General features: G+C 42.2%; 1 protein-coding gene across 3 annotated transcripts; it reads left to right on the top strand.

Moving 5' to 3' along the window:
- Positions 1-484: 484 nt before the first annotated feature.
- Positions 485-25,260, top strand: ide (insulin-degrading enzyme). 3 transcript variants are annotated; one of them, XM_030770395.1, is made up of 26 exons: positions 659-709; positions 1,292-1,490; positions 1,649-1,833; positions 3,710-3,917; positions 5,717-5,886; positions 7,124-7,246; positions 8,341-8,453; positions 8,641-8,803; positions 9,171-9,263; positions 9,516-9,607; positions 9,908-9,988; positions 10,576-10,679; positions 13,130-13,232; positions 14,075-14,197; positions 14,554-14,636; positions 15,413-15,557; positions 18,548-18,658; positions 19,235-19,355; positions 20,017-20,108; positions 20,763-20,874; positions 22,668-22,835; positions 23,402-23,674; positions 24,058-24,119; positions 24,314-24,386; positions 24,594-24,661; positions 25,033-25,260. In XM_030770395.1, the coding sequence occupies exons 3-26, from the start codon at positions 1,674-1,676 to the stop codon at positions 25,126-25,128; spliced, it is 2,937 nt and encodes a 978-aa protein (XP_030626255.1). In that variant the 5' UTR covers positions 659-709; positions 1,292-1,490; positions 1,649-1,673; the 3' UTR covers positions 25,129-25,260. The 3 variants fall into 3 exon arrangements, with proteins under 3 accessions (XP_030626254.1, XP_030626253.1, XP_030626255.1); XM_030770394.1 differs by lacking the exons at positions 1,292-1,490; positions 15,413-15,557 and adding an exon at positions 16,072-16,216 and having other exon boundaries at positions 485-709; XM_030770393.1 differs by lacking the exon at positions 1,292-1,490 and having other exon boundaries at positions 487-709.

The raw sequence follows: 25,260 nt of genomic DNA, 5'->3' as shown, positions 1-25,260 counted from the left end.
TTCCCTTACACTAGGTCACTGCCACCCTGTAGCCTTATTGATATTTGCAGATGTAGGTCTTGGCTATATGTGAATGTGGATGAATATGTATATGTACCTCGAATACAGTTTCTTGTTTGAAAGTCAAGGTACTGTCTCTGAACAGGAGAGTTATTCTTCAGGGGGAAAAACAACAAAAAAACAAAAAACTTGGAGCTGTCCCCACACTAAAAATCTCTAAAATGGGTCATGATTAATAAGTGATTGGTAGGTAAAAACATACATGGTCGTTGGCAATAATAAAATCGCGGAATAAATAAAGAGCAGTGAAACATTGTGGGAGGGACTAATGTGTTTCATAATGTTAGCAGAAGGAAACAGGAAGACCAATCGATCTTACAGATTTGTGCAATACTTACTTTGCAACAAACTTACTTTTGAAACTATAGTTCTGAAGCTGCGAGTAAAAACTTAGGACAAGCAATACTTAGAGTTGGTATTACTGGATCAAATATTGTCACTGACCTTAGCAACAGGCGGGTTTATAGCCTGTAACCTGATACTGAAAAGTTTGATTGGTTAGGTCTAGAAAAGACATGGCGGTCTAATGGCTTCATACGCGTTTTGTTATCCAGATTTGTAGAATGCTACAATGTGTTAGCCGGCCGGCCCAGTTATTGAAAAGCGTTCCGTTTTTAAGAGAGTATCCACATTTTCTTCAGACTTTCAGGTAAGTTGTTCACATATTATAAATTCCCAACATAATTGGCTAGCTTCACACGATATGACATTGATTGTTGCACGCCCGGTAGCTAACTAACTAGCTGGTCTGCTGCTATTCTGCTTGAAAGTTGTTAACACAGCTAGCAACATTAGCTCAGTGGTGCCGGTTAAAGAACATATAGAGAGTTTTTGGCTTAGCCTCAAATCATTTAACTGAAATCGACTCAGCCAAAACTAAATACTATGAGATGTAGACTATTCTAAGATAGTGCTGCATTCATTGACGGCTGTCATGCTGTCATCCAAATACTGGCACAGTCAAGCAATACAATGTCACTGTAAGTTACTGATCTATCATGAGTAGTTAGAACCGTTGGTTAGGCTGGATAACAGAATTGAAGCCGGTTTGCATACACTTTTGTAAACTATGAGGCATTTTTAGGCAATTTAGACTGAAGATTTTGATCAAATTATAAATAATGTGTTCCATTTGTTGCTAGCGCCCTATGACTTGACGAACATGTTAGCTTGGGAATGTGATTAATTAATAAACTTATTTTTTTTGTAACTGCTTGTCTTTTTCATACAGCCACACGACAAACCTAAATATTGAGAAAGTTGACCATTTAATTTCAGACGTCCTTCCCCGGCTTTCACATTGGCAAAAGAAATTGTCTGCGTTTGCTCATTGAACTACTAGCATAAACACCCCCCCAAACCCCTTATACACAACAGGTGGGAAACATCGTAACTTTTTTCAAAGGAGGAGCGAGAGACCTTTACAATAGGTATAGATTACATTTTTAATGTAAAACAACTAATTTAATTCAAAATCAGGTTAAAGATTACATTACATTACACTCATCAAAATATTATTCCCAACATTAAACACGTAAAAAAAACAAAAAACAAACAGTTGATCAATTAATTCTCTTGTGGTTCCCAGGTGTGGTTTGTCCCAGTACGTCAGAATGACAGATCCGGCAGTTAAGAGGGTGGTTAGTGATATCATTCGCTCTCCAGAGGATAAACGAGTCTACAGGGGCCTTGAATTCACCAATGGGCTCAAAGCAATGCTCATCAGTGATCCCACGACAGACAAATCGTCAGCTGCCCTGGACGTTCATATAGGTAATATAGATCTCTTTCAGTGCTCCATGTGTATTTACTCATGCTCCTGTTTCCCTCTCCATCAAATTCTATTCCCCCCTCCCTTCTCTGAAAACCTTACCTTTACCTAATTATAATATAACCTTATAATAACATGCCCCAGTTTTCCTTGCATCCAGCCTTTCACCCCCCGGCCATCCTGTATTAGTACAAGCTTCTCATCTGTTCTTTTGTCTTCATCACTCTCCTCCTCTAATCACTCTCTCTTTCTGCTTATTCGTATTTCTCTCCTCTTCTCCACACTGTATGTCCATCACTCTGTGTCTGTCTGGTTTTTGTCTGTTTATTTATGCTCCCTCCCTTTTCCACAGAGAGCCTCTTGTATAACACAGAATTTGGCAGCTGTCCTGCTCTCTGTTTAGATCCTCTTATGCTGCAGCAGTTGGACTACTCTAGAGCCTGTGAGAGCGTTTGAATAATTTAGGCTCTCTTGGCTCTCTCTCTCTTTTTTTTTTTTTTTTTTTTGCAGATGAAGGCGAAGCCATACTTCAGGTGTAGTGAGAAAAGTCGAGCCTTGAATATGCCCTTTTCTATTTAAATCAAGTGGAACGTGTTCTGAGCAAGCGTAAACTTGCTCTTTAAACCAGTTTTATGAGACTGACTGCGTGTTTTTTAACAATCATTGTTTTAGATTGTCCTGTGTCCCCTTGCAGGAAGTACACCTTCACCTTCTCCTACTTGATAATTTACAGCCTGTAGACAAAGTTTAAGGAGGAAGCTGGCTTGTCTGGGAAATCCAAAATGATAGTCATGTAGGCTAGGCCTGTAACCTTGCCTGGCAGCACAGAGTGGAGGAGGGAATTTTATTGTATTGCTAATCATGGACACCACAGTGTTGGGTTTTTTGTTTTGTTTTGTTTTGTTTTGTCTGTCATGGTCAGTGCTGCACTGTCTTTTCCTCTAAGTTTTCTTTTAGATGTGAAGGAATTTGCTTAGTCGACTCACATACATATGCAATGTGTATTTGCAGGAAACACACCTGCAAATGAATAATTCATTCCTTCAAAACATCCCTATACCAGTGAACTCTATGGGCTCACTTCACGGGCATTGGGGTACAACTCTCCCTGCTTTAAGGTCTTGAGTGTGAGATTTGAGTATGTCTATCATTATGACCATGTCTTTCATTGCATACTAACAAGGATGTTTTGGTGGAGAATGTAGAGGAGAAAATGATCCTGGTCCATGGGTCCAATATGAGGGGTTGATTATCAGTACAGATAAGACTTGTGTTTGGTCACGTGTCTATCTTGTAAAGATGACTCAGCTTTACTAGTCATTGGACATATGAGGAACTGAAACTAGTCTCCAACACTGAGCAGTGCTATTGCCTGAATTAAAGGTATAACTTGCTCTCTTTTACTGTCCATTATTGATCCTCAGTCTTCATAGGCCTGGTTTCCTTGTAATATGTCCACATAGCCTTTCTTTGTGAAGTTGTTTATGATGACCTGTATTTCAATAGGAGCTGGCATTAATTCTGAAAAGCCATTAGCTGAGTTGTTTCAGACTTTTCATTGAGGATGGATTTTGCAGTATACTTTGATTCAAATCCGGGAGTCTGTTATTTGTAATAGCAAACTTTGCACCCTGAAATTAGTCAGTGCATTTCATTACTGTCAGACCCTTGCTGAATAAATATATAAAGCAACGACTTGTCCAAAGTTTTAGTTTGCCAGGATGAAAATTTTAAGAGGTGATGAACTTCCGTTGCCCTCAGGCAGTTAAAGTATAATGAAAGATTTTGAGCTCACCTAATTTTAGTAAAGAAAAAAAAAAGATGCAGCAAAAAAGTTCGGAGGTGAGGACTTCATCTGCTCTTTGACTCTCCTCTCAGGTTCTTTGTCAGACCCTTCGAACATCTCTGGGGTGGCCCATTTCTGCGAGCACATGCTCTTCCTGGGCACGAAAAAGTACCCCAAAGAGAATGAGTACAGCCAGTTTCTGAGCGAACATGCCGGCAGCTCCAACGCCTTCACCAGCGGAGAACACACAAATTACTACTTTGATGTGTCTCATGAACACCTACAAGGAGCTTTGGACAGGTAATATGAATGACTCTCCTCTAACTGTCTTCTGTACAACACTGACCCAAATCCCACAACTGCAGGTGTATTAGTGATGAGGTAGGATATTTAAAGCTGAATTCTGAGGCTTAAGGAAGAGAGTCTAGTGTACATGGACAAAACATGAAATTCTGCGCTAATATGACTTTAGTAGCCATCATACCTGTTGGGGGGGGGGGGGGGGGGGGGGGGGGGGTAGAGTTTCTTTTAGTGGTCATCTTTTACTATGTCTGGAGTTTTGTCCTCATCAGAAATTATGAATGTATTTGGGAAGTTTGAAAAGGTTTGCTTGATTGAACACAACAGTAGTTTTGTTGGTGATTCAGGCAGCCCATGTTGGGTTTGGTCTTTTGACTCACAGGTCTTCTACAGGTCTCTTACTGCGCGATTGTCTCACAGTTTCCCCAGGCAACATCATTTCCCAATTATCCACCTACTCCTCTCCATCCGTCAATATTCACATAATACCATTAAAACCTCTGCATAAATACCGCAATATTACCTCATCCAGCATGTCTGTGCAGCCAGCACATTTCTCAATATGAGAAACTACCTCTCCTTATGAGCTCCAAATGAAATAAAATGCCCTGATTGGTCTGTTAATGTTAGATTTGTTAGATAAACGTTTGTGTCATGACATCTGTTTAATGGGACAGCGTATGTGACCTTCGTAATGGGGATGATGCCGGTCAGTCACCCTGACGTGCTGTTGCCTTTGGGTGTGTGGTTACCCATTCATGGGGAGGGTCGTGTTTCTGTCTTAGACCTGAAGACACAGCAGGGGGATCGGATTTTAAAGGTGGATGTGGATGCTCTAACGTGTCAGTGCGTGTGCGTAGAGATGAAGGTGCTTAAGATACCCAGAAGACACAGCTGTTAGTCTAATGGTTACAGAGTTCTCAGGCTCCCATAAGCCATCTGTACGGTGGCAGGGCAGACTGTATAGGTGTGTTGAAAGGATTCCCTCATTAACTTTTCAGCTCCGTCTTATCACGGGAGCAATGTTTGCACGACTCTTTCATTGTCACTCGTGTTTTAAGTTCTTATTGTCAAGACAACACACAGTTTCTGTTGCCTTTGGGATGGTTTTCATGCGAATTTCTCTGTGTGAGCTTTGTAATGGTATCACCTGGTGTTTTAACATACTTGTCATTTGAATGGCAGTTGACGTATTTTGAAGTGGCCCGTGAAGAGCTTTGCATATGCATAATTGCACAGATGTTATCTAGTGAAAGCGCTGTGTTCACAGGCTGGGGGAGCAGAAGAGAGGCTTTAAAAAGCCTTTTAAAAACTTATCTGTCTGTGATGGTAGAGAGAATCCTGTTGTCACAGTATGCAAATACTCAGCTCACATTTTACACACAATTTTTGAATTTTGATCTTTGTGCCTAAGCAGTCATTTAGCCTCACAAATACAATTATCAGTGTTTTCCTTTGAGCACTTTCTTCACTTTTCCCAAACTGAAGGCTCAATACCTCACTCAGATAAAATACTACAGTTTTGTACAACTTGCATTGAGCACTATATGAACTTGAATCTTCCAGACTCTGAAAAGATCACTTAGCCCCCATCAGATGGATTTCTCTCAGTGCAGTGTGTGCTGGCTGCTTCTGTGTTTGGTTTAGAACAGATGTGTGGTGTTTTTGGGTTTAATTTAGTTTTAATTGACTCAGCATGTGGTGTTGGTAGATTTTTATTATATTTATTTTTTCACGAACAGGCCTGTGTCTGTTGGATTTGTAAGTCTCTCATTCTTTATTGGTTTGTTTGTGTCTAGGTTTGCTCAGTTCTTCCTTTGCCCGCTGTTTGACGAGAGCTGTAAAGACCGTGAGGTCAACGCCGTGGATTCAGAACATGAGAAGAACCTGATGAATGATGCGTGGAGATTGTTCCAGCTGGAGAAAGCCACGGGAAACCCCAAGCACCCATTCAGCAAATTCGGAACCGGTAAATGTCACTCAGCAGCAATTTGGTCCAAATTTATAAACAGTATTAAACCAGTGACCTTCACTGGAGACCATGTGAATGAATATGCTCTGATATACTGGCACAGTGCCAGGAGAGGCTGAAGTAATCGTATCTCAACTCATGTATTAGTGTGGATCAGCTCTCACAGGTTAATCATGTTCATTTTCTTACCACTGCATGAACGTGAAATGGATTTCTTTTTTTTGCAGTTAAACCATGATGGTAATGCACCCGAGTTAGTTATCTGATCATTGATTGCTGCAATTGCGTCCGTGTTAGTTATTTGATTACAGAGTGCACAAATTGCTCTGCTGTTTGCAGTGACAAATTAAGTCCAAACAACAGTAAACTGTTAACGTGGTGTTTACATAAGCACTATTCTTGGTCAAATAAAATTGTGACGATCGCCTGTTTGGATTCAGTTCAACATAAACAAGTCACCCTGTTTGTAATAAGTACACTTGCTTGTCTTTGTTCATTAGAAGGGTCTAAAATGCTGGTACTGGTAATGGTATCCCAGGCTTGTTCAATGTGATCAGCCATCTCAAGCTTTATCTATTCCCAAAATAACCAGCTGGGGGCAGTGTTGAGTTATATAAGCTTTATCTGCTCTATTAATAGATCCTGATCTGTAGGACACTCCTAAAGGTGACATGTGAGATTTCACACTGTTTGATTAACAATACAGTGAATTAGAAATACTGTTGATTCTTGTCTGTAGTGTAGAGATGCAGGTGTCTAGTTTAGTGTTTGTAGTTTTCAGTCTGTCAAGCAAGAAAATGAGAATGGTTTCACTCCTTCTGGCTCTTTCAGGTAATGGACAGATTTATCAAAATTACATATTGGTATTTTAATAAGAAGGGACATTCTGAGATATTTCCTATCCTGGCCAACAGTCCTCAGATGCTTGTTTGTTGAATTAGTTTGTTTTGAGAGCTGAAAACCAGAACACTTGTCACATGGAGAGCAAGAGGTGAAAGGTCAAGAAATACACACATCTCCAGAGCCAGGACACTGCCATGATCTGTGCAGCATTAACCTGTAGCGAACGTTTTTAATAACATGGACTTCTGATTTCACCTGCACCTGGATATTGAAATGTCCCCACTGTTTGGTGCAGCAGTAAAAGTGTCTTTGTCGGATATGTTCTGTACGCATGCTGTGCATGTGTGAATGAGTCACGTGTAATATGACAGGGTTTTTTTTTTCTCCTTAGGTAACAAGCTCACGCTGGAGACGAGGCCATCAAAAGAGGGCATTGACATTCGTCAGGAGCTGTTGAAGTTTCACTCCACATATTACTCTTCCAACCTCATGGGACTCTGTGTACTGGGCAGAGGTCAGTGCCTTACTCACAGTGTTCACATAAAAAAAAAAGTCAGAACTGGAAGCCCTTTAGGTCAGTTGAGACAACAGAATATGTTTTACATTCTAGAATTAGAATTAGAATCCTCGTATGGTGGCAGCGTGAGAAATCCGTATGCCTGCGCCCTTAATTGGGCAGTTGCATATTGGGGGGGGGCTGCAGTAGAGCCAGTTTCGAGGGTGCGTAGGACATTTGTCTGGTAAGAAAAGGTAGAACGGGCCATAGTCCTCATCATTTCAGTCCAGCTGGATCACAGCGCTGGTTATGAGCCTGTGCCTTTTAAATGTGAACATGTTTTTGTCCAAATGCCAGCGAAAATAAAACCCACATCCTACCGGAGTCTCTGTCTTGCCTTCTTTAGAGACATTTAGCACTGCTCAGTTTCACCCTCACCATGGCCCTGGACCCAGAACAACAGCAGTCATTTTAAATCACTTTCCAAGCAGTTTTACTATCTCTGTGTATATTTGGCCTTCTAGATTATTCTTCGATGCTTCTGCTGTTCTACTTTACAATTCTGTGGTAAAAATGATGATAGTCCTTCCGTCGGTTAATAGAAATGGCCCTGGCTTGTTCATTAGCGCCTGAAATGAGGCGTTTGTAACTGCATGTCTTTCCACGGCTTAATGAAAGGAAGGATGCGTTTTGGCAGCTGTGTTTACGATGTCGTGACCTCTTCATTAATGCCTTTCACGCTTTCACAGTGTCCTGACAGCCAGGCTCAAGAAAGGGATTTTAAATCTTGTTTGCTTGTTAAAAAAGGAATAAAATCCATATTTCTCTGTGAGCCTGACCTTGAAGATTTTATGGAACCAGTGTTGGAGTGCTCTATGCTGTATTAAACTATTATGCGCTCGTGTTCAGGATTAACCACTTATCTGCTTTCCTGTTTTGCTCTGACAACAACTGAATGAATATAAACAGCAGGCAGACATGTATGTGAAACTTAACATTGAACTGTGGTGAGCTATAGAGTATGCACACCTGTCTTTTTGTATAAACATCTCTTATTTATCACTGAATTGGTTCTCTCTTTCTCTCTCTCTGTCTTTCTTTCTCTCACACAGAGTCCCTTGATGAGCTCACCTCTATGGTGGTGAAGCTTTTTGGAGAAGTAGAAAACAAGAATGTGCCTATTCCTGAATTCCCTGAGCACCCTTTCCAAGAAGAGCACCTTAGGGTGAGCCCACATACACACGGACACAGACACACACAAATATATACACTTACCAATGTATGCCTCAACAAACATGAATGAGTGACCAGTAAATACATGTTTTCACTTATCCTGATGTATTACTATTATAAAAACATATCCACTTAAGTTTCTGCAAGCGTTTCTGATTTGTCTTCTTTTTCCGTAACAGCAATTTTATAAAGTCGTTCCTATCAAGGACATCAGGAACCTTTATGTCACTTTTCCCATCCCGGACCTGCAGAAATATTACAAGTCCAATCCAGGCCACTATCTAGGCCACTTAATAGGCCACGAGGGCCCTGGTAGCCTGCTGTCGGAACTCAAAGCCAAAGGTAGGAGACAATAAAACACTTTTTATGATTCGCCCCTATACACTCGCAGCCGCACGACACACAATATTTTCTCTCCGCCCAGAAGTAGTTTGTCCAGTGCGTGGTTAAGTTCCAAGACTGGCTGTTTTTTATTTCTCTGGCATTGGCCAGATAGTATCTTTCTTCTTTTCCAGGCTTTAGGCTGAGGAGATCAATTTGTAATCAGCCAAGGCCTCAGATGCCTGGTTTATTACAGTGAAGACTGATGTATTGTCTTATTAAGCAAATGCTGATTATAGGGAATGCTGCTTACTATGTAATTTTGCAGCTGAAAAGACGTAGCCCGTGAGTGGGTTTGCACATGCTGAAATAAGTGTCCTCTTTACAGGCTGGGTGAACACGCTGGTTGGAGGACAGAAGGAAGGAGCCAGAGGGTTCATGTTCTTCATCATCAATGTGGACTTAACAGAAGAGGGACTCTGTATGGATCTGCTTTCTCTTCCTCCCTTTTTCACCCACACATTCATTCACATCTTCCTTCTCCCCTCTCTCATGCATTCCCTCACCCCATCACTCCCTCACGCTCTCATCCAGTTACCCATTCATTTATTCACTCGCTTCCTTCCTCTGTTGAAGATTCTTTCGCTCACTCATATGTTCTTTCGCTGGCTTACTCATTCGCTCACGTGTCTCTCTTGCCGTTGTTAAAGTGTGTGCATTTTCCCTTGTGCAGTGCATGTGGAGGACATCATCTTCCACATGTTCCAGTACATTCAGAAGTTGCGCACTGAGGGACCTCAGGAATGGGTATTTCAGGAGTGTAAGGTGTGTGATCCAGGATCCCTGAAAAAGGCTGCTCTTACCATCCGTTCACACCCGTAGTCAAATAGGCTCGTATGTAAAACCGTTAGCACCTGTACTTGAATTACGTTCAAAACACAGTTTGTTAACACTGTATACAAGTTGTATCTGATCTTTAATCTAACTTGAGAAGTCTGATGTGAAATGATTTGTTTTCTAAACACTTGAATCAGGGCTTATCTGAGAGCCATGATGACACCAGAGACATTAAATGCACTTTTTTAGTTCTGTGATAAAAAAAAACCCTTTTGTTGTTTTCTGCAGGATTTGAACACTGTGGCCTTCAGGTTCAAGGATAAGGAGAGACCTCGTGGATACACCTCCAAAGTGGCCGGACTGTTGCACGTAGGTTGCAGTCTTTCTCTCCTTGGGGAAGAGGGGGAAAAAAAAGCTCTAAAGGTTGTCGTCATGGATACCAGACGTGCCATGATGAGATGCTGATGTCATCACTCGGCTTTGTGCCGATTTTTGGGCTTGTTTGGTGCTTTGTCGGAAGGATGTTCAAATTGGACTCTGGTTAAAATTAAACATTCTCTTAAATGTTGCGGTGCTGTCATAGCAACCTGATTTTTCAGAAATATTAGCCTCCCTAAGCCATCTCGCTCTCGCTCTCATTCTCGAATAGGTTAAGTTGATGCTTCCACATCTTCTTAAGGCCCCAAATGATTTGATACATGTTATTAAAGCTGTCACAGTAATTGATATTTCTTTGCTGTTTGAACGGAAACTACATTTAGTACCCATATCAGCATTGTATCACTTGGTCTCACAGGCAAACTTCTACTGTCACCATGTACTTTTCACTTTGTGCTGTATTTTTTATAATGGCAGTTTATAATCCATGAGGATTAATGTGAAATTTCCCTTCTCCTCCCCTCTTTCCCTCTGTGTCTGTTTGTGTGTGTGTTTCTTTCTCTCTCTGTCTGCTCCAGTACTATCCTCTGGAGGAGGTGTTGGCAGCTGAGTACCTTCTGGAGGAGTTTAGGCCGGATCTCATAGAGATGGTGCTAGACAAGCTGAGACCAGAGCACGTCAGGTCAGTCTTCACACTTTACCCAGTGATCTCTGGCGCTCATGCTCGTCCAGTCACTTCCTAAGGAAGAGTTTAAAGGGGAAAGAAACCAATAGCTCAGCTTCTCCAAATGAGTTGGGCACAGACATGAAAAGGTCTCACATCAGTGCTTGTCCTCATTAAAGAACCGAGTATCAGCACACACACAAACACAGACACACACACCCCTGTAATATCATCTACTCTTTCTTGCGTCGCTGCCAGAGTCACCAAAGCTTGGACTAGTGTTATCGTTTAGTTTGAAGTGTTTGGAGATTTGGGGTCATGACGGAATGTGTGCTGGAAAAGGGACTAGCTTGTCTCGTATAACCACCTTGGAATTTCAGTGAACCCCATAAAAGCAATTTCCTTTCGCAACTTCAAAAGACTGTTTTATTCAGTTCGGATTGGTTCAGAGCCTCCAAGCTAACCTTATCTTGTCTTGTGATGGCTGCTGTAACCGTCTTTAACGGGCTCTCATATCATAGCCTCCAGGGTTCCTCAGATGACGTCAGACAGGATTCTGTCTCTCAGAAGGGCATTGACTCCCAAGAAAAATCAATTTTGTGTTTAGACACATGGGAGTAGTTGACAAAATATGCCTGTCTCTGGATATTTAAAACAAGCATCTCCTAATAATGAGTAGCAGCCAACTCCTCTGTACATGTAGACTTTGTGGTTGGCATGTCCGATCTCGTACTTTTGTTTTACGATCAACTCTGGCGCTCACTTCGCATGCCTCTGTGAACACAGCCCGTTCAGAACAACTGAAAAGAACTGATTGGCTGACTCCGTTGTCATGGGAACAGAGCTAGGTTCCCACCCTCCAGGCAGACGTTGACAAGAAGCTAGCTCTTCTGTAAATTCACTTTTGGGAACTAAAAGACTATGATATTCGCTGAAATGGCCGAGCCAGTACTCTGAATGACTTCAACAGTCTTGTTCACTGAAAGATGATCCATTTTATTAGCCTCTCCGCCTGGCTTCCAAATCCAGTAAAAATAGTGCAGGAGATGATTTCCATGTTCTGAGGTGGAACGGGTGAACAGATTAGTCAACTGTAGCTGAAATATAAAAGCAGTCATAACCAATATTTTAACACTCTCTAGTCCAGTTTGATCACACTGGCGTTTCAGACCCTTTTTAGCAGTAAAAGAACTGGGGATGAACTGGCTTTGTAACCGAAAAGGAAAAACATGCCTCTGTACTGCTGGGGCTGGTTAATGGTACGTTTATACTGAAACACAGAATTTTTTATTTCACCTCAGCACTTCACTCATAAGTGAAGTTTTGGTTTTTTTTTTCCCCAAAAGTGATTTCACATCACATCACTGGGAATACATATTCTTAGTGTAGAAGAACATGTAAGACAGTTTGTGCTTTTGATTAGTAAGAATAACAGAAATCATCATTTGAAGCCGTTATGCCTTTTTCTTTTCGTTTCTCACTTTGAGGAAATATGTGCCATGCTTATCGTGCAGTGCACATATGCTCTGAGTATGAAGATGATTACAACAACTTTAGTCATAGTGTTGACTGTTTTAAATAACAACTAAACACATGGTGCTCAGACCACAAGGAATAGTTTATGTTGGAGTATATGAAATGACATAAACAGATAAAGTAGATTTGATCTCTAGGCTTTTCCAAGCGGGAACTTGCGTTACTTGTATTGAAGTAGCATTGATTTGAACAAGGTCAGTGCAGTTGGTTATCATTTTACAGTCATCGTGCGCTCTTTCTTCTGCTGAAATGGCATGCTCAAGTCGCCCCTGCTGTTCAAGTTTAGTTTTCTTATACTGAAAAAGAAGTTTAAATAACCGGAGCTCAAGTTTAATTTCCTTGCATGAAGAACTTCACCAAGAAGTTTAATTTTAAATGTACTGATGTTTGGATTTGCACATGTATTTCACATTTTATATCCCTATCTGGCAAAAATAGATTTGGACATATAGAAGCTTCGGTGGATGTGACTTTTTTGGATTGGTTCTCTTCAGTCCTTATTACATGAATGGGCAGGGTCAATTCTGGAAGAGTCTACTGGTCATTGATCAGTCCTAGTACTTAATTTGTTCAGATAAAGGGTCGTCCAGCAAGGTCCTATTCTTGGTCCTTTTATGCGGTTGATGGATGCGGACTTCTCAGAATAGCAGGTCATTGTTCAGCATTGATCAGAAGAGCCGAATAGCCAGGATTCACATCGTCCAGAAATAGACCATCGATCCAACATGACCTGACATAGTGCATTGAAGAGTTGCTTGAAACTCAAACTGTCCAGAAATAGAGCCGCTATTTTGATTTGAAAGGCGCTTACAGCAAATCAACTGAGAGTAAAGTCTCATGGCCCTTGGGAGCCAGGGGATTGTGTCTTCAGTGTGTATGAATGTGGGTGGGTGTGTGTGATGGTGCGATTGATCGTTTCTCCCCTCTGTTAGAGTGGCTGTGGTCTCCAAGTCATTTGAAGGACAAACCGACAGAACAGAAGAATGGTATGGCACGCAGTACAAGCAAGAGGCCATTTCTGATGAGGTCATCAAGGTGAGAAAACAGTGTTGGTCTAAACACAGATCACCAGGAGGATGTTTTCACTCTGTTTTTTGTGTTTGGTGGTGAATAATTTGTTTGTTTATAACAAGTGAAATTTTGAACTTAAACGTCAGGCGTGCGCAGGTTTAAGTCTCATAGGAACTATGGATGCAAATTAAAGTAGTCTTTGAGTTCTCAGACCTGTTCAGGTGAATTCTTGAAATGCAGGTCTTTTTTCAACCTCAACAGACTTTTTGTTTCCTCAGGTTCTTCTTTATAAAATGGTTTCTGGTTTTGCTTGATCTGTGGAATGTATTTTAGAGGCCATGTTGTAGCTTTATGAGGGATTCTACAGGCTGACAGGACTACCTGGTTGTCTCTATACTGGTGAATGGACTCGATTTGCTAGTGTGAATTGGAGACCTACATGTATCAAATACCTCAGACTGATAGTGTAGGAGCAGCTTTTGTAGGTACACATAATGGAATTTGTCAGGATTAAGGGCTTGAAGCTGATCCTAGATCAGAATTCTTGCTATGAAACAGATGGGCTTGATTTTCAGCCTCCCTGGGACACTGTCATTGGGAAGACAAAGGTTGTTTTTTCAGAATGAACTGGTGTGTGAATTATGTGTCTGTCTGGTTTGCTTTCTAGTGTTATTATCCTTGGATGTAGAACATATTGATTTGGAGTCACTGAAAGATAAAAGTGGCTCTTTTTATCTAATTTTCTCTTTACAGCCATAGTTAGTAGAACAAAAGATACAGCTGAAATGTGACTGTTAGTTTTCTGTAATTGTCATAGAGCAGGGCTTTAGCTGGAGCTCAGTGACTGGACTGACTTTGTGTTTCAGAAATGGCAAAACGCTGACCTCAACGGCAAGTTCAAACTTCCCATGAAGAATGAATTCATCCCCACAAACTTTGAAATCTACCCTCTCGAGAAGGACTCATTGTCTTTTCCAACCTTGATAAAGGTAAACTCGGAAAGTAGTGTTTTACTGTACAGTTATACCATATGCTAGTTTTGTTCCATTTCCAACATTTGCAAAGTCGAATCTTTGTGTAGGACTTGGTTAATTCATGTTATTGCTGAAATGATCTCAAATGCCAAGTGTTCTCAAAAGCCAAAAAATCTCCTGAATTGTTTGTTGCCTTGACGACTGATCAAAGGCTTTAAAAAGGCTGTAAAACGGCTGACGGTTCGGAGGCCTGTGTAGTCACTTCTCTTCACTGACCTGTCCTGTTAAAATTCACTCCATTGCAGTAAAAACAACAATTTTAAAAAGAAAAAGAGAATCTACTTGTTAACCGATCTTTGATGTCTCCCCAGGACACGGCAATGAGTAAAGTGTGGTTCAAACAGGACGACAAATTCTTTCTGCCCAAGGCCTGTCTGAACTTTGAGTTTTTCAGGTTGGTAACCAAACTTTACCGTTCTCTCTTATACATGCTGTGTGCCATCCCCTGTGAAACTGAAACCCACTCCAGTTCTGTGATATCAGTGTCGCTAAATGCAATTGGGATTTGTTGGCTGATTATAAGAGATCTTTTTAGAGCACTGCCTGTCTGTTTGAAGCAGCATCAACAGTGGTGTTTGCTTTGATTTTATTACAAAAGCTTTTTATTCAATTTGTCCTTTCTAGCAGTTCAGATGTCAGACCACAGCAGATACGGACCAGTTTTGATATTCTCCTTTCAGTGGAAGAGTTCAAAGGCACAGTCTCACAGTCTGATGGTTATCTGTTTGTTTTCTGTTGAAGCCTAATGTGTAAGTGTATGGAAAAGACGTCTTTGCTTTCTCGCCTGCCCATGGGGCAGATCCAGTAGAGAACTGAACGTCCCTCAGACCAGTAAAGTTCTTTTTTTTTTTTTGTTTTTTTTGTTTTTTTTAATTGAAGCAAATGTTTGTCACTTCACAAGACTAATTCAACAGAAAACATATAAAGTCAAATAAAAATGCTCACTCGCTTTGATAATGTCAAGACCTGCCTACATTCAGAGATTCCACATCATTCACGTCTTTGTTTACCCTTACAGTTCTTCATAGTGGAGTCAAGTCATTTTAACAAAGCTTTCTTTGCCTGACAGGAGCTGTTCAAGATTTTCACTGCTTTTGGGGTTAATGGTACTTTTTTTCCCCCTAAATTTGTCAAAGTGGGGGGGTTTGACTAATGCCATTTTCTCCACAGCCCATTTGCATACGTGGATCCCTTGCATTGTAACATGGCCTATTTGTATCTTGAGCTGCTCAAGGACTCCCTCAACGAGTATGCATATGCAGCCGAGCTAGCTGGCTTGAACTATGACCTCCAAAACACCATCTATGGGATGTATGTAAGTACCCAAACGTTTATTTGTCACATTCGTTCTGCATCATCCCTCACTCCTTCCATCCCTCACTACCAACTGGTCCTCATGTGCACTCAGCCCATCCATCTCCTTTCCCTCCCGCTGTAATGAAGAGGACCACTGACCACGTTCGTGTTTATAGTTAACAGCAACCAATCAGATGTGCTGTTCAGGAATCTTTGATATTTCACAACATTAATGGACTATGCTGAGACCCTGTCACACCAGACAGGAGATCGCGTTCCCTAATCTGATGATGTTGAAGTAGGTGTTGTAGTATTAGAGATGGCGTATTTGCCATGTAGCTTTCCGTTGGTCGGTACGCCAGTCCTGAGGCTGCATATACATACTCTTTTCTTATCAGTTCCTCTCTCTCCATTTGGTTCTGTCTGTGTATGTGTATCCGTTCCAACTTCCTCAATTCCCACAACAAACATGCCTCTTTCTTGTTTTGTTTTTTTTTTCTTCTTTTTTCTTTTTTCCCCTCTTTTTCTGATAGTCGGTACCTTTACGCAGACCCTCTCCACTGCAACATGACCTACCTGTTTCTCAGGTTGTTGAAGGATGATTTAAAAGAGTATACATATGCAGCCCGCCTGGCAGGGCTGGTCTATGGCATAGCTTCAGGAATGAATGCCATCCTTGTAAGTATGGCAACATGCTCCTCCTCCTTCTATCAAAGGGAGGAGGGGCTTGGGTGAAAGGGTGGAGCTTGATGCCTGAGAGTGATTGGCAGGATTGGCTTGTCTTTTTGCTTTTTCCTGTCTGCCTGCCTGTCTGTCTGTCTGTCTGTCTGTCATGGGGGGGGCGGGGGGGGGGGGGGGGGGGTGAAATCAGAAATCAGGTCTGAAAGTTGTCCTGTCCTTCAACATTTTTTTTTCTGGCTTCACGAGTGTCTTGAGTGGAAACATCCAGCCCTTGTCTTTAAAGGCAGTTTTTTTCTGTACCTCACATTCACAGTCTAGTAACTGTCTTTCACAGACAGATCGAGAGGTGCAGACAAATTGCTAACAATGTTTTGCTCAAAGACAAGAGTTGGTCATTAATCATTTTACAGATACCCACCCCCATATGACCTCATTTAGACAAAAAAAGAAGGTTCCAAATTAAAAAGAAGCTACACAAAGTCAGCCAGGTTATATTTTTTGGGGGTTGGGGGGGGGGGGGTGTTTTTATAAGATTAATGTTTGCTGCGGATGAAAATCCTTTTTGCTTAGTTATATTTTGGCAGCCATTTTGATTCTCCAATTTAGATGATGCTAGCCAAATAGTCGGATAGTAAGAATGTAAATCAGAAATGCCATGGACTATATCCTATTCATCACCTTTATAGATTGTGATTTGCTATAGTTCAGATGAAAGATTCGCTATAGTTCAGATGAATCAGCGGAAATCTGTTGGAATGGGATTCCATTATTAGCAAGTTTTCCCTCTGCTGTGTGCCATATTGTCAGTGAGCCTTTAGAAAAGGTGAGATGGGTTTATCTGTAAAATGAACCTCTCTGCACCTGCTCCTCTTATCCAGTACCTCATTCAGTGGATCCAGAGAGGGTGCTCTCCTCTAACCCAGATTTTGCTGTGGTGGTTCTGTCTCTTTCTCTCTTTTTTTTTTTTTTTTTTTCCTTATGTGTCCTACTCTCTGCCACTCACTCACTCACTCGTCCACTCACTTACTATCTCTGTCCCTTTCTCATATACACGCATGCGCGCACACACACGCAAGACACACACCTACTCTCACTCGTCCAAGGTTGTATGTCAGCCTCACTTTTAACCTCTGACACACATTCTTTCACTAACTTCTGATCCTCTTTACTTTAACATGGTAAAAGTCTGACATTCCAACCTCATGTTTGCAACGGTAGATCATTGTGCATTAGAACTGCCTTTGGGGTTGTCTCTCAGTCATTCAGAATTAGTGAGTCAGATTCCTTGGCTTTGGGTAAACTTATGGGCTTAATATATCAGGCTGATTACCAGGTGACAAGAAATTAATGTAGCTGTTCACGCTGAAATTCATGTTTTTGTCTGAATAGCACACTTAAATAGTACACTCTGTTGTATGATGGTGGGGGCTATGGTTGGGACCAGTTGGACTAATGCACTGGTATTGCTGGTTATTACTGATATAGAAAAAACAGACAGTATTCTTTGTGTGATGTGTGGTTAGTAACAATAGCCTTATGGTTTCCTGAGTGATGGGATTTTTGGATGATATGACAATGCAGTATCTGCAGATCACTTTCTGACTGTCCTCATTAAGTCCTCATCAATTACTTTCTCACACATGCTCACACCCATTTTCACCTGTGTGTGTCTGGGTGTGTGTCTATGTATAGACCACATTTTCTCTAGTGTGAATCAGAATCAGATTTACAGGCTAAGTATGTTAACACACACAAGGAATTTGGTTCGGGCCGTTGATGTCTCTCTAGAAGTACAGGCAATATACAGACAACGTACATGTTATTTACAGACCAGAGTACACAATATACAAGCAATATACAGGCTATAATGTGTTAAACATGCTGTATAGATCTAGCGCCGGACCATGTAGCTGGCCCAGATTGATGGATCAGTTCAGAGCACAGAGTGTACCCAGTGTCCCCCCGGCACAGTCAGTGCTGAGTGGAGCCTGTGTGGGGTAGTCAGTGTGTCCTCTGTGATGAGAGCTTGACATAGCGCTGAGTAGAATGATTACTTTCCCCAGGAAATGCCAAAGGATGGCAGAGGTGCTGCAAGAGGCTGAGAGAGAGGGAGGGAGGGATGATGGGATGAAGGGATGGAAGGATAGAGGGTCAGCTAATTCAAAGCCATAGGGTGTCTTTTCACACATACACACTCACACACAAACTAACACACACACAAAACTTTCTCTCAGTAACAGCTGGCTCCAGCCCATTGCATTGATACCCCCCCCCCTCTCTCTCTCCTCTCTCTCTCTCTCTCCTCCCCTCTCTCCCTCTCTGACTCAGCTGTCGGTGAAAGGCTACAATGACAAGCAGCACATCCTGCTGAAGAAGATTATTGAGAAAATGGCCACGTTTGAGATTGACGAAAAACGCTTTGATATCATTAAGGAGGCGGTAAGCACACACACACAAAAGATGCCCTGGAGGGCGCCTTGACGCACCAACTCTTCTCGCCTTAGCAACCCTCATAGTAACAGACTCCTCCAGATTCCTCCTTATTCAGGCCAAAGCTGCCTCACAGCCTTGTCTCCCTCAGGCTGGACTTCAGACTCAAAGCCCCGCACTGTCACTCTGTGTAAAGGCTTTTCTGTTCTCTGTCTGTCCTCATGTGGCCATGTGCAAAACACATTGTTGGTTGAAATGGCTTCTCTAGTCTTCACCACCTCTGAACACTGTATCCTGTAGCACAGCTTGTTTTACATTGTATATAAAAATGTGTGTGTGTGTCTGTGTGTGTATATATTCTTTTTTTGATCACTGATTTTGTTTGTGAGCCTTAGGCTGATGTGTATAATGTTTATGCAGCTGCGCACCATGTGTATTACAGGGTGCTTCATGTAAGATTGTAGATTGCTACATATGTGTTGTGTTTTTGACTCCAAAGTAAATAAGGATGTAGGTGTGGTGTTATATCTGTGGTATATGAGGTGTGTATGTGGTGTTTGAGAGATGTGGGATGTGTCTTTTCAGTATATGAGGTCTCTGAATAACTTCCGGGCAGAGCAGCCTCACCAACATGCCATGTATTATCTGCGTCTGCTGATGACAGAGGTCGCCTGGACCAAAGATGAGCTGAAGGAGGCGCTGGATGGTGAGAAACATGCGCAAATACGCGCACGCGCACACACACACACACACACACACACACACACACACACACACAGGGCTCTGTGATGACTGGGTGTAGGTACCCTGGGGTATACAGGATTAACTAACACTGGAATGAGACTGTAGCCTTTTATTCCTTAGACACAGGAGCCAAAGGTACAATTCTTTCTATTCTCTCTCTCTGTCTCCCTCCCTCTCTCCTTCTCTCTCTGCGCTCTCTCTCTCTCTTTTTTTAGAGACTCTCTGCAGTGTTCTTCCCCTGTTCCTGCTACTTGTTCTTGTCTGTCCAACTCATTTCCTACTTTTCTCTCTCTCTCTCTCTCTCTCTCTCTCTCTCTCTCTCTCTCTCTTTCACTTCACTTTCTCTCTCACCCTCCCCAAGCAGCTCATCTCTGGCTACCTTTCCATCACTTACCACTCTGTGAATCTGGGTCAGACGCTCTGTGAATTTAGAGTGGCCATCCAGCACAGCCTGCATTTATATCTGTGTATGCTTTTCTTTTTGTGTGCACGTCACCTACTGACAGTGCCTCTGTGTTAATGATGGCGTGATGATGTTGATGGTTTGATTGTATTTGGTCTGATTAAAGTGCTCAAAGTGGCTCTGTCATTGGTTCACTGTCTCTGAATCTGTGTTTCCTCAGATGTCACTCTGCCCCGCCTCAAGGCCTTCATACCTCAGCTGTTGTCACGGTTACACATTGAAGCCCTGTTGCACGGCAACATCACTAAACAGGTTTGTTTGATGTGTCACCTGGCAGAGGGATGATTCGGAAAGTGTTCGCGTATATCTTTGTTTTTCAGACCCTGGCATCTGGTTGTGACGTATTTTTCTCACCTTTTCATGTCATAAGATTCAACCTCCTCTCACAACGAAATGCCTTTTTTTTTAATCTACTTTTGCTTAGCAAAGTTGTATTTGGTTAAAACTAGGGAAAAATACTCAAATCTGTTATTCAGATGGGTCCTGTATGGTGAGGTACCAGCCGTAAAGTGGGTTTTGAGTTTAATATCCCTGTCTAGAGACCGGGGCAAATGGAATCAGAGAGGAAATGATCCATATTACATTAACACTGATTTAATACGTAGTCTCCCAACACTGAGAATCTTATCAGTTCCCCTGTCTACATAAACACACACATTCAGTCAGAACACCCTGGATATTTACAGTAGCGTAAAGATTCAGTTAGAGACTTTAAAACTACACATCTATTGATTTGTGACTGGCTGTGTTGGCAGTGAGATTTTCAACAGTGAAGTCTATTTAACTGAAAAGTCATTATGAAGTTTTATGATGGTGGTTGTGTGGACTGGAGCCACAAGTCATTATTTCTCTACTTTCTTTCACCCCCTCCCCCCTTTACTTTCCTTTCTTTTTCCCTTTCTCTAGTCGGCTCTTAGCATGATGCAGATGGTTGAGGACACTCTCATTGAGCATGCTCACACAAAGCCCCTCCTTCCCAGCCAGCTGATTCGCTACAGGGAGGTGCAGGTGCCAGATGGTGAGTGGAACATGGTGTCCATCTCTCTGCACGTCATACATTTCCCCCTGTGTGAACCCTCCACAAGTTCACCCCCCCCCCCACGTGCACACACACATACACACACACACACACACACTCTCTCTCTCTCTCTCTCTCTCTCTCTCTCTCTCTCTCTCTCTCTCTCGCTCTCTTTCTCTGCCCTTCTGAGCCCCTCAGATATGAGTTTGGGAATTTCATCTTTCTCTGTCCATTATAGTGGACAAAAGTTCACTCTGCATGGGGGAAATAACTGTCAGGACACACACTTTTTTTTTAAATTAGTTTTTTATTTATTTATTTTTTTCCTTTCTCTTGTTTGTGCATCTGCTTCTCACTGCTTTTCTTCTTTTGTGTTATCTCTGTTGCAAACATGAATGTTTGTGGACACACACACACACACACATACACAGATGTTTTTACATCTGTCCATTCCTGCCTTTGTCTTGTATTAGCTCTCTCCCACTCCCTCACACACACACACACACGTACACATGAATACACGAACACTGCACGTTCATGGACTCCTTAATAATACAGTATAGCTTTTGGTCAGGGATGGAATGACAGGTCTGTAACTGAATTCTAGTTGTCTTTCCGTGTGTGTGTGTGTATATATATATAGATGGATACATAGGCGTCATTTACTCTGGGGACGCTGCGGACATGTCCCCACCACTCTTTGTCATGGCCCATTACATCCCCACCACTGGAAAAAAAAGTTGTGAACACGTCGAACCCGTCATTGTCCCCAGCACTTTTGAAAACAAACTGACGCCCTTGGATGGATAGATAGATAGATAGATAGATGGATAGATGGATATATTTATAGCGTTAGTCTTTTTTTGTGTAAAACATGTAGTTGTAATGATGAACAGGCATTGCACTTTTCCGCACTGAGTCATGTACTATTGCCAAGCACCATGATGCTACAAAGAGAGAGCAGTTTATTTAGCGTCAGCAACTGTCAATCACTGACTGCTACTGAGCAATGAGAGCAAGATCCACCCTGGCACCTCACGGTCCTGTTACCTAATGCTTCCATACCCAATCATCAACCGCTTCTTTTCTTTAACCCACACCCACAAATTCATTAAAGCAGAAAAACAGTCAACATATAAAACATTTTGTGATCAACAAGACAAGATCTCTTAGAGATTTCAGTAACATATCTCTTTAAAAAGCGTAACATATGGTTTCTCTCTTGTTAAAGCGACACAGAGCGATCCAAACTGCGCTTCCTCTCTTTGAATGCGAGCTGAATTCAAATAAAGCTAATATGTCAGATGAACTGCAGGTACAGGCATTAATCCCTCCCAAGCCTCTCTCCAACACACAGATTAGCTGTTTATCCCTCAGACTCAGACCCTTCCTGCCCTGGACGTAGGACTGGTTGATTTGGAAGTGCTTTTTCTCTGCCGCCCCGTTTCCTGTCTGGGGAGTCTCAGAGCTGTCCTCTATATGAACTCCCATACGACTTTCTTACCTCTTAATGCAAGATTTTAGGGCTTGTCTCCGTAATTATCTTCTATCACTCCGGAACGATTTGAAATGTAAAGGACCTCAAGCCATATCTTTTGGGTGCTTTAATCTTGTAATTCTGCCTAAGTTAAGCCTCATTTCTGTGTCAGTTTCAAATGAAATATATTTTTGTAGGTGATGGTTTCTTTCTTTTGATTTTTTTTTTCTATATTTGTATATGTGTGTGTATATGTGTTGGTTACTAAGCGCAGCTGTATATGTGTCTGTGTCTGTGTGTTTGTGTGTTTTATTAGGTGGTTGGTATGTGTACCAGCAGAGGAATGAGGTCCATAATAACTGTGGTATTGAGATTTACTATCAGACGAACATGCAGACCACACATGACAACATGCTCGTGGAACTCTTCTGTCAGATAATCTCTGAGCCCTGCTTCAACACACTGCGCACCAAAGAGCAGCTGGGTAAGGCGCACGCACACACACACACACACACACACACACACGTCTCTCATTATTCAGATCACACACATCTCCGAGCCTGTCTAAAATAAAATGTGCACCCATCTCACATATCTGATTGTGACACGAACGCATACATGCATTCTCTCAAACATGTGTCATATGTGTTTGCACGTGTGTTTCTCTCACTCACACTTAAATGTACTTTGTTTTTGGCTTTACTCACACACACAGCGGAGTCCCTCTAAGCTGCACTGTCAGTCCTTTCATCTTTCCACACACTCATTTCCTCCTGTCTCTACATCTCTCCAGATTTCACACTGCAGCTGTCACAAACACTCCTGTTTTTCTACAACCTGAGCACTTCCATACTTCCTCTCACACATTTACTCTATCACTCTATCCGTTTGAGATCTGAGTACAACCATACCTGCTCTGTCTCTTCTCTCTCTCTCTCTCTCTCTGTCCCAGTTTTATTCACTCCTTTTTTCCTTTATTTTGTCTCTTGCAGTCTGATATCTGTACATTATCAATGGCCTCTCTCTCTCTCTCCCTCTCTTCTCTCCCAGGATACATAGTGTTCAGTGGGCCACGGCGGGCCAACGGTGTGCAGGGCCTGCGCTTTATCATCCAGTCAGAAAAGGCCCCACACTACTTGGAGAGCCGTGTGGAAGCCTTCCTGAAAACCATGGAGAAGAGCGTAGAGGAGATGGGAGAGGAAGCCTTCCAGAAACACATCCAGGCCCTGGCCATCCGACGCCTGGACAAGCCCAAGAAGCTGGCAGCTGAGTGTGCCAAGTACTGGGGAGAGATCATCTCCCAGCAGTATAACTTTGACCGAGGTGAGAGTGGAGTCCTAATGCAAGGAGAGAGACAGAAGGTTTTTTTTGGGGGGGGGGATATGTGTTGGAAGAGGGGGTGATGTATTCTAGCTGATGGAGTAAAGGAAATACAGAATGGAGGGAAAACGGAGGTCCTGAGATCAGAGCTTTGAGCTGGTTGTGTGGTTAAATCTTTCTCTCAGTTCCTCTGGCAGTTTGTAAATGAAGATCTGACTAAGTTGAAGTTTGATTGGTTTCTTCAAAAATAAATGTTGTAATATATGATCTCATGATACAGCAATATCTGGTTGCAGATACACACTCCTGTAAATATTGAATTTTCCTGTGATGCTTAGATAAAGTTGTTTTTCAGGGGTCTAAAACACTTGCTCTTTTTCCTTCAGATAATATTGAGGTGGCCTATTTGAAGACCTTGACTAAGGAAAACATTATACAGTTCTACAGGGTGAGTCAGACTCGTTGCCCCGTTTCCATCTGTATGTGGAATGATATGGGAGGGGTGGTTGGCCTGATGGAGATATTTGGACTTTTCAGAATGTTTAGTGTGTCTGTAAATGAGCATTAATGTGTAATCCTCTAGTGTCCGTTTCTGTTTTTGACTGAAAGACTACAAGTCCTCTTCTCTTCTCTTCTCTGCAGGACCTGTTGGCTATAGATGCTCCAAAGAGACACAAAGTGTCTGTGCACGTGTTGTCTCGTGAGATGGATTCCTGTGAGTATTGAACTCTCTGCGCCTCTGCACGAGAAAGAGAGAGGTTGATGGAAAGATTGACCTGTAAAAAGCATGAATATACCAAAGTGTATTTGGGAGTAAACCCTGTGGCTGGACAAGTGGTGACAGTTGATAAACAAGGAAAAGCATACAAGAAGGAGTTCATTATGTTCAGTTGATTGTTATTTCTTTGCCTCCTGTTCTCAGGTCCGGTGGTTGGAGAGTTCCCCGCGCAGAATGACGTGAACCTGGCACCTGCACCCTCTCTGCCACAGGTAGTGTGTCACAGGATGAGTGTGTGTATGACTTTGATGTTAAGAGGCTGCTATTTGTGATGTTTTCACACATTGGGTTCTTTTTGAGAGGCCTAGATAATGACATAGAGGACTGTAAAGCTTTGGGGAGATGAATCCAGTAAGAACCTCCTGTACATGAAGAATGATTAAAAAACTGTGTACTTAACAAGTTCAAACCAGTGAAAAGTAAAAGTTTTCTCCTGCCGCTTCTGGCTTCTGAACTGCTCATGTAGAGTACATGGCACAGTGGTAAAACCAATTGTATGGTCTTTACATTTTGAGAGATGTCCTTCTGTGTATGTGCGACAGCCTCACTGACTGACTGTGGTGCTCTCTCTCTCTCCTTCCAGCCGGTCTTGGTGCAGGATATGACTGAGTTTAAGAGGAGTCTGCCGCTCTTCCCCCTGGCTAAACCTCACATCAACTTCATGGCTGCCAAACTGTGAACTGCACCAGCCCCAGTGCATCGTGGGTATGCCAGGGACACACAGGATCGTCTGTACTCCGTCCTGCTACACCTACAACCGGAGACTGTCGAATACCATCTGACTCTCTCTCTGTGTGTGCGTGCGTGTGCG

This window comes from Chanos chanos, chromosome 4 (assembly GCF_902362185.1).
Source record: "Chanos chanos chromosome 4, fChaCha1.1, whole genome shotgun sequence".
Taxonomy (NCBI): Eukaryota; Metazoa; Chordata; class Actinopteri; order Gonorynchiformes; family Chanidae; genus Chanos; species Chanos chanos.
The sequence above is the reverse complement of the archived record's forward strand: the minus strand, read 5'-3'. Positions and strand labels throughout refer to the sequence as shown.